Source organism: Danio rerio, chromosome 13 (assembly GCF_049306965.1).
Source record: "Danio rerio strain Tuebingen ecotype United States chromosome 13, GRCz12tu, whole genome shotgun sequence".
Classification (NCBI taxonomy): Eukaryota; Metazoa; Chordata; class Actinopteri; order Cypriniformes; family Danionidae; genus Danio; species Danio rerio.
In genome coordinates this window covers 11,223,874-11,232,500 of record NC_133188.1, presented here as the reverse complement: position 1 = coordinate 11,232,500, position 8,627 = coordinate 11,223,874, and the positions used below count along the sequence as shown (strand labels likewise).

The 8,627-nt window shown below is 38.1% G+C and overlaps 1 protein-coding gene across 2 annotated transcripts in view; it reads right to left on the bottom strand.

Moving 5' to 3' along the window:
• Positions 1 to 1,184, bottom strand: part of lrpprc (leucine-rich pentatricopeptide repeat containing) — a 124,211-nt gene extending 123,027 nt beyond the window's left edge. For both annotated transcript variants that reach the window (XR_012388563.1, NM_001142592.1), the window contains exon 1: positions 981 to 1,184. Coding sequence is in view for 1 of the 2 variants with exons in the window: in NM_001142592.1 (NP_001136064.1) it covers positions 981 to 1,159 (179 nt within the window). In the remaining variant the exon portion in view is untranslated. The remainder of the gene's footprint in view (positions 1 to 980) is intronic.
• Between the last annotated feature and the right edge of the window lie 7,443 nt (positions 1,185 to 8,627).

Here is an 8,627-nt window from a genome sequence, read left to right as displayed (position 1 = left end):
TTCTAAATAGGTAAATCGTATTAGCAGCACAATCAAAGTACAACATTGTTCACAGTCAATTAGAGAGTGTTAATGTTGTTTTGAAGTCATACTTGCATGCTAAATCCGACCGAATATTTAAAGTATCATGGTAAACAATATAAAGACTTCTAAATGAACAAATGTGCAAATATAAAAGCAACTTTACCTCTATAGCCAACGACAGACCCTCCCCTCAAATCAGATGTAAACAAACTGGAATGTATTTTCTTTGTCTATCTGTGATCCAAATGTGTAAAAATGCTTCAGTGTACGATAGGTTCAATACTTCACATATAATGTACAGGATACCTTAATAAAGTATCTACTTAATTCATTGTGGCCCTAAACTGACTAAATACCATATATAAATTAAATGTTGGCCAATAGGATGTGCAGACTACTGAGGCTCAAAATGACCTTGACATGTTAACCCTTGACATTTTTGTCACATGCTACCAGTTCACTTCAACAAAAGTAGCCTAAACCAACGATACACAAGCAAAATATGTTACAATGACAGAACATCATAAGCTTATTAGAGAGAATAATGGTTATCCATTAAGATTAAGGATTTATGGTAACTATTTTGGATTCAAACCCAAGCAGAATAACACTGTAACGTTATTGTAATTATAAACACTAATGAGAAAAAAATAAGAGTACCTGAAATAAATTTGTAAAAGCTAACGTTACATTCATTTCATACACTCTGTAATTATTTTATAGGTCAAATACACACAGCAAGACAAAAGATTATGCAAAGGAGCCATATTTTTCTCTTGTGCAACACCATTATATGACCAAAACACTATATTGTGATATGTGTGTTATTATTTAGTTAAATAACCTGCATCTGCACATTATTAGTGCGTTATAAGCTCTATATGGGACTGATAACCTCTCAATGACAACTGCATGATCTAAACACGCATGGCGCACAGAGTCATGCTGCGTTATACCTGTTAGCATTTAACCTTCCCGGGACTGTCTGACGGCCACAGACCCCTACACGAAGAGTCCCAATCGCTCCGCTGTAAAGGCGACCAGCTGCCGGCGCATGTTTACTGTTCCCTATGACCTGAATTAACGAAGCCGATGAAGTTTTGAGGAGCCGGGCTGATCTTAAGAGCGCAGCCATGTTTAGCCTGCAGAGAGAGAAGAGCGAAGGACATCCGCACCACGTGACGGGGCAGAGGGCAACGGACGAGACCATTTGTATTCATAGGGAAGTCATAATCCAATACCATTTTAGAAAAAATATTAAAGGTTCTTCATTTGCGGATATGATAAGATGGAATTGTGTGCTTTATTATTTGATAACTGGATAAAATAGTTATTTTATACCTCACAATTATGAAAATGTTCATGTTCATAAACACAAACATAATAATAATGTCTTCTATTTAATAAAACCACAAAACCTTATCTGCAACATCTCCAATAATAACAAATGGACGATAATTTCTTTATTTTAAAAAGACACAAAGAACACCACCTGGACACAAAATGAATTTCATTCATTCATTTTCCTTCAGCTTAGTTTCTGTATTAATCAGGGCTTGCCACAGCGGAGTGAGCCACCAACTTATCCAGCATATAGCTGCGGTCAAACTGCACTTTTCTCCCCATAGACTTTCATTCATACACACGCAAATGTGTCAGACTAGAAACGCAAGCTTGTGTGACAAGTTTCGCAGTTCGCTGCGTTGGAAAGTTCAAGCTTGGTGAACACTGACCTGTGAAATTACATCACTTAACCATAGATATATTTACATTAGATCAGGGGTCTCAAACTCGCGGCCCGCGGGCCATTTGCGGCCCTCAGTGCAATATTTTGTGGCCCGCGCCGACCGCTGTACACTGACAGAATTAGCGGAGCGGGGAGAGAGAGCGCTTGCCGCTCCGCTGATTCTGTCAGTACACAGCGGTCACTGGCATTCCCCGCCAGCCGTGTAAACAAAGGAGCGGGGATGCCGGTGACGTCACCACGCACCCCGCCCTTTTGTTAGACGCTGTGACGGGCGGGAAGAACCAAGGTTAGCTGTTCCCGCCCCTGCCTGCCATATGCGCCCGAAAATTAATCTATGCGACCTTATAATATATTTGGGCGCATTAGTGCGACTGCTGATAATGGTTGTAGTGCGACCTGTTTTGATTTTTTGTAAAAACATGCTGAATCGCTGTTCCCTGCCGCTATATTGGTTCATATTAGCTGTCAATCACTCAAGGTATTCCGCTGTCAGATGACAGGGAAGGAGCTTTTATGACCACGGGAAATGCAAACGGCAGAAGAGTAAAAACTTAAAGCACACAGGTTTGCAAACCCCACCTAAAATTGAGGTGATGAGAGCGATCATGACACGTCACGTGGTGAATAATGATCCACCAGCTGAGATCAATCGAGTACGCGCTTCATGGAGAAGGCGCCCGAATATCCATGCGTTGCATTCACTGCGTGTTCAGCGCAAATGTCCGCTAAAAGTCAAATCTAATACCATCGCCAAAGAAGCTCGCCTTTACTAAGTTTACACTGAAACTGCGTCTCATAACAAACAGCGGTATTCCGCCGGTGGTCATTGCAAGAATCTTGCGCTGCCTGCTCATAAATTGGGTCGGCTGACTCGCCAGCTTTTCCACTAACACAGAAAAATGAAGATCATCTCAGACTGAACCTTTTAATTGACACAAACTGAAACCAAAACTTTTAAAGAGTGCTACTTTACTTTCTTTCTTTTGTCTATTCTTTTTTGAGGTGTATATTATCTTTATTTCTTATTTATTTACTGATGACTGCTTTTCAGCTTTCATCATTGAATTGAATGATTTATTATAATCTTTTGTTTGTTTTGTAGCAGAAATATTATTTATTAAATTGACATGCATATAAATACAGCAGTACAAAATAAATATTTCTTACTGCAATGCTTCATTTTTGTTTGATGCAAACTATACAATTATTTTTCATAAAGTAACAGACTTTTTATAGCAGATAACCTACATTCATGCACATTTAAGGCAGTATCATAATGAGAAATGTTATTCATTTTTACTATTATTGTCATTTTCATCATCATTAATATTCTATAATTATTAGACATTCATTTTGGAACTATTGCACACAAATATCAATGTCTTCGCAGCATTAGTTAGATAGTTGTTTCTGGTTTTTGTCAGTCAAAACACTATTGATGTTGTTTTAAAATACAATAAATCCCTTAAAAAGCAATTTGCAGCGGTGCTCAATCATTTTTGGTGGGTGCTCCTAAATTTTTTCTGGTGCTCCTAAATTTATTTTGGTGCTCCTAAATATTTGAAGTTGGGAGCACCGGTGCTACCAAGTAAAAAAGTTAATTTCGAGCCCTGTCTTATATATATTATAGATACAGACTGGTACAGACTGATGTGACTGGAGTGGGGGTGTTTTATTTATACATATACGCCTTTTTTTTAGGTGAGGGAATGGAAGTTTTGAGTGAGTTCCCCCACTTTTTTCCCTAGGACTTGGCCTTTTTGGGAGCACATATTTGTGTGTGAAGTTATTCTCCACCTTGAACTTCAATAAGTCAAAGTACAGGTCTAGACTTAATAATGATCATCTTTAAGCCATACTGAGGGTCTCAACTGCTTCCACTCTAAAGCCAAACGTGGTTCAGATTTGTGAGAAGAAGCGCTGTCAAGTCTCTGGCAGTAAGGAGTAGGCAAAAGATGCCATGTTCAGAAGAACTGTTCATAATCTTCACTCAATGTTCTATTAATGTTCAGGACACTTCATGTTCAGAAGAAATAATTAAAACTGTTAATAATGACATTTGAGCACTTTTTTTGTGAAATCCCTTATGCGGCCCAGCCTCACTCAGACTTTGCCTCCTGCGGCCCCCAGGTAAATTGAGTTTGAGACCCCTGCATTAGATGTTGCCTACCCTGTTGTTGTCTATTGGAAGGAATGCGTCAATAGAGCTGCCATTTTGGTACAGGGTAGCGCTCCTTTGAAATTAATGACCAAGGTGCAGTGGAGGACTGTGGCCATCCAGAGCCAGAAATATACACATGTAGACATATATCTATGATTGGGAGTTTTCCCAATAGTCAGTATGCACATTTTTTTTAATTCCGAAAAAGATAATTTTACATCACTTTTCTACATTGATGGATAAGTGATCGATCGCACGGGCATTTCTGACAAAGAGCATGTGTTTGTGTGCATGGAAATGTATTAACCTCCCTCTCTGTTAAATATGATTTGAACCGTGTCCTGAACCACTGCCTCTTTGCTGCCTTCACTTCTCATTCTAACGGAGGGAGCAATTCGTTTGTGAATGATTCTTCGTTATGAACGACTCCTTCACTTAGCCAACATAATACAAGTTTCACTGCAGCGCCTTATTGCCATATTTCATTTACATTGCTTGCTTCTGTTATTTAACAAAACTAGCATAAGCCTAGGATTTAGTGCAAGTTGGTGCTACTTTGCCTTATGGTGAATGCATTACGAGACTGTATTATCATCAATAATGTTACTTGTTTAGCACAAAAGTTCCTAACATACAAAAAAACTAAATCTTACCTATGAAATGTTCTGCCTCTATGCTTAGTTTTCTTTGTTTGCTTGTTACTACACCTGTACACATCCAGCATCTTCAGAATAGCACACTGTCTGGGAACACTGTACAAATGTGGCAGCGCTATTGACGCATGCCCAGGGCCCGTATGTGATATCTTATATTCAGTGTAGATATCCATGTCACTTGACTGCGTGAGACCAATCGAAAATCAAAACATGACCTTTCTGGACAGAAATTTTAAATATGGACCAATCACTTCCATTTTCACAGCGCTGTATTACAGAGTTTTGCAAGCTCAAACTCTAGTGTGACCGCAGCTTTAGTTTTACACAGTGGATGTCCTTCCATCTGCCAACCGGTACTGGGAAACACCCACACACTATTGCATTCACACACATACACTATGGCCAATTTAGCTCATACAATTCACCTAGCGCATGTCTTTGAACTATGGGGAAACCGAAGCACCCAAAGGAAACCCACACGAACACGGACAGAACATGCAAACTCCACACAGAAATGCCAACTGGCCAAGCCGGGACTTAAACCATCAACTTTCTTGCTGTGAGGTGACAGTGCTAACCACTAAGCCACCATGCTGCCCCTTATTTTATTTTATTTATTATTAATTTATTTTAATTTCAGTATTAAATTTCTTTACTTTTTTATAATTCATTATGGTGTGTTTGTCTGTGTGTGTGCATGTGTACAGTTTTAAAGATGTATATATTATTACCAATGTTTCTAAATTCTTAAAGTTTTTTTTATCAAATTTGTCATCTTAAATTTTTTTCTTTTGAATTTTTATTATTTCAATTTATTTCTGTACTTTTAAGCAAAAACATGCACTGAAACTCATTTAAGAAGTGTATTTTACTAACTAATCTGTAAGTTCTAAAAACCCAACAAGTCATATAATTAGGAATGGGTACAGCCATTGACCAAAACTAGGTTCCATTCACTGTTTTTGGATTCAATATCACACACCAATACCAAACAGTGTAAATACACTTACAATATGCTTTATATATTCACTCACTCACTCACTCACTAACTCACTCACTCACTCACTCACTCACTCACTCACTCACTCACTCACTCACTCACTCACTTTCATTCAGGTCAATCTCAACAGCAGAATAAACTACAGATGTTTCTGAAATATTTTTTAAGCAGCGGATGCCCTTCCAGCTGCACCTCAGTGATGAGAGTACACTAACTCATGAACATCCATACATGCTATCATTCACACACACTCATACATTACAGCCTATTGTAGTTTATTCAATTCCTCTATACCGCATATCTTTGGGAGAAATTGTTGTAACCCACGCAGACAGAAAAGTACATCTTTAAAAGAGTGATCCTAACTTTTATGATCAGAACTGAAGCCTCAGATGGCCAGACAGTGAATAAACAGCTGTTGAGCGAAGAATTTATAATTGTTTTTTGTTTCCCTCATTACAAATGAAGCTTAATTTAAATTTCATATATGTATGTACTGAATTAATTTTGCCATGGGTCCCCGCTTGATGAGAGACATTTTTTTAGCCACACTGAAGCTGGAAGCTGATTGGTGGCAGCTTGAAGTCAGTTTTGGAAAAGGTCATCTAGGTGGGGTGTTGTCAAGCACGGTCTAATGCCCACTGGGCCACTCTGTCTCGTGCCGGGCATCAGGGGCCAGGGGGCCCCAATTTGTCAGACGTGTGCCATGCCAAACTCATTTCCATGGCTGACACACACTGCAAGCCACCCGCACAGCGGCACACACTACACAGCTGACAGGTGACAGTGAACAGGCATTGCCTGCCAGGCATGTTGTTTCCCCTATTTGAGAGTCCATCCCTGCCTGGATCTCCCTCTGTCAAAGTCTGTCTGCCGAGCCCACCCGCAGCGGGGTGATGTTGGGGTAGAGTGGACGCTGAGCTGCTTTGGCATTGCACGGTGAGCAGCAGGAATAGCATTAATGTGTATCAAAAACAACAGAGAGGAGCTTGGTTAATAAATAAACGGATGCTTTCGTGAAATAAAGCAGACAAGCAGACGGAAATTATCATGCCTGTACCTTAAACAACTCCATATAAAAACACTTAAAGTTTTCATACTTTTAGCAGACTTTTCAACTTTTAAATGTAGTGTATTACATGAACATGTTATAGAGCTGATTTACTGACCAAACTGGATTTTTTGCATTTTTTACACAAACAATTTATTCTGAAAAAACTGATTATTTTAAGAGTTTTTTAAACAATTGTTTATGAGCAGCTCAATTGATCATTCACTCAGTTTACTGAAAAACACTGGTTCATTCACACAAAACAACCACAACAACAACAACAAGCGAGTTACGCATTATTATGAATCGTTAAAAAATTCACTCAACTGATTTGTTTATAAACAAAGACTCATTGTGGAACGAAACAAATGACTTGACAATACATAATTTATTCAATCACTAATTCAATAAAAGAAAATCTTGTTCATTCTGTAACAAAAGTGGTTCATGAATAAAAACACTGATTCATCCATGAACCAAACATGTGCCTAAGTGAATGAGTGAATCATTATATCATGTATTTAAAAAAATAGAAAGAAAAAAAGATTCATTCATTAATAAATAAATCATTCAAACATTCACTCAACCAATTCATTTCCCAATACAAATTTATTTCAAGTGACTTATTTTTGAGTCATTTAATCATTTACTCAGCGCATTCATTTAAAACACTGATTAATTGAGGACTAGGTGAATTGTGTATAAGCAAAGACTATAGAAAACACAAGACCTGTCACTCGGATAGTTTTAAATAGGGAAATGTGTAAGGGTCAATATGGCGAAAGAAGCCTGCTTACTACTTCAGGAGCCAATCATCCATTGCTATATGACTGATGTTTATCCTGATGAGAAGCTCAGACCAGACAGTGCTTCACAACAGTTTGATGATCAAGAAACGCACTGGAATCTTAGCGAATACTTGCCTCACAAACATAAAAAAATAATCATAAAGCTTGAAATCTGTACTTTTAAATGAAGCAAGTGAACTTTAATACACATTTTTATGGTTTTGTTATCTTTATTAAATGAACGTGAGGTACAGTTTGTCTTGACAAATGCACATCACATACCAGTAGCAACTACTCAAACGCCCACAAACTTGTAAATAAAGAGTGACTGTTTTTTTTTTTTGTTTTTTTTTTTTTTTGGGAGGAGGTTCACTATCAAGTCCAAATTGTGGATTACTTGAGAAGACCAGCGCAATCAGACGAAGCAATATCCAGAGATGATAATGTGTAGAACGGTCATAAATGAGTTTGGTGTCATGATCTCGTTACTTTTGAGTGCACATTAGCTAGGGCGACTTAAAAATATGCGAATTTGTTTGGATCAAACGTTTAGAAAAAAAACTTATGAGATGTTTGTTGTTTAATCTTATAAGTGGCTCCAAAAATGTAATGTAATCGTAAGCTTTGCAAACAGTTTTGGAGAATTTAATTGTGGAGAGGTAAGCATGATCGAACACCCAATGAGGGGGGAGAGCATGCTCAGAGCACGGCGGCTAATCAGCAGGCCAATCAGAAATAATAAATAACACCTGTTTATTCTAGTGATTTAGCCGGAGCAGTGTTGCCAGACGTACAATAATTATCGTATTTGTACGATAATTTCGACCTCTGTACGATGTACGATCAATAATGAGAAAAATCCTATATTGTACGATAATTTCAGAATTTTATGGCATTTAAAAGTAACTTCATTGTAATCTTCGGGCTTCTTCACTTATTGATCTAGGTGCATCTTTTCTGTGCTGTCTGTGAGGAGTAGGTGGAGTTATACACGTTTTCTATCTCATCTTACGTTTCCTCTTCTCAGCCAATCAACATGGAGAATGGCTCTCTCTCACGAGTTAACGCTCCTGTTGCGCGTACCATTGGTTAGGTCAGTAGTTTTCAGTTTGAGGTCGATCTTTTATGCAATAATGTTAAAACAATTTGTGCTGTAAAGGAAGGTGAGAGGGATGGGAGTTTTCCCTTGATGTTCTCGTT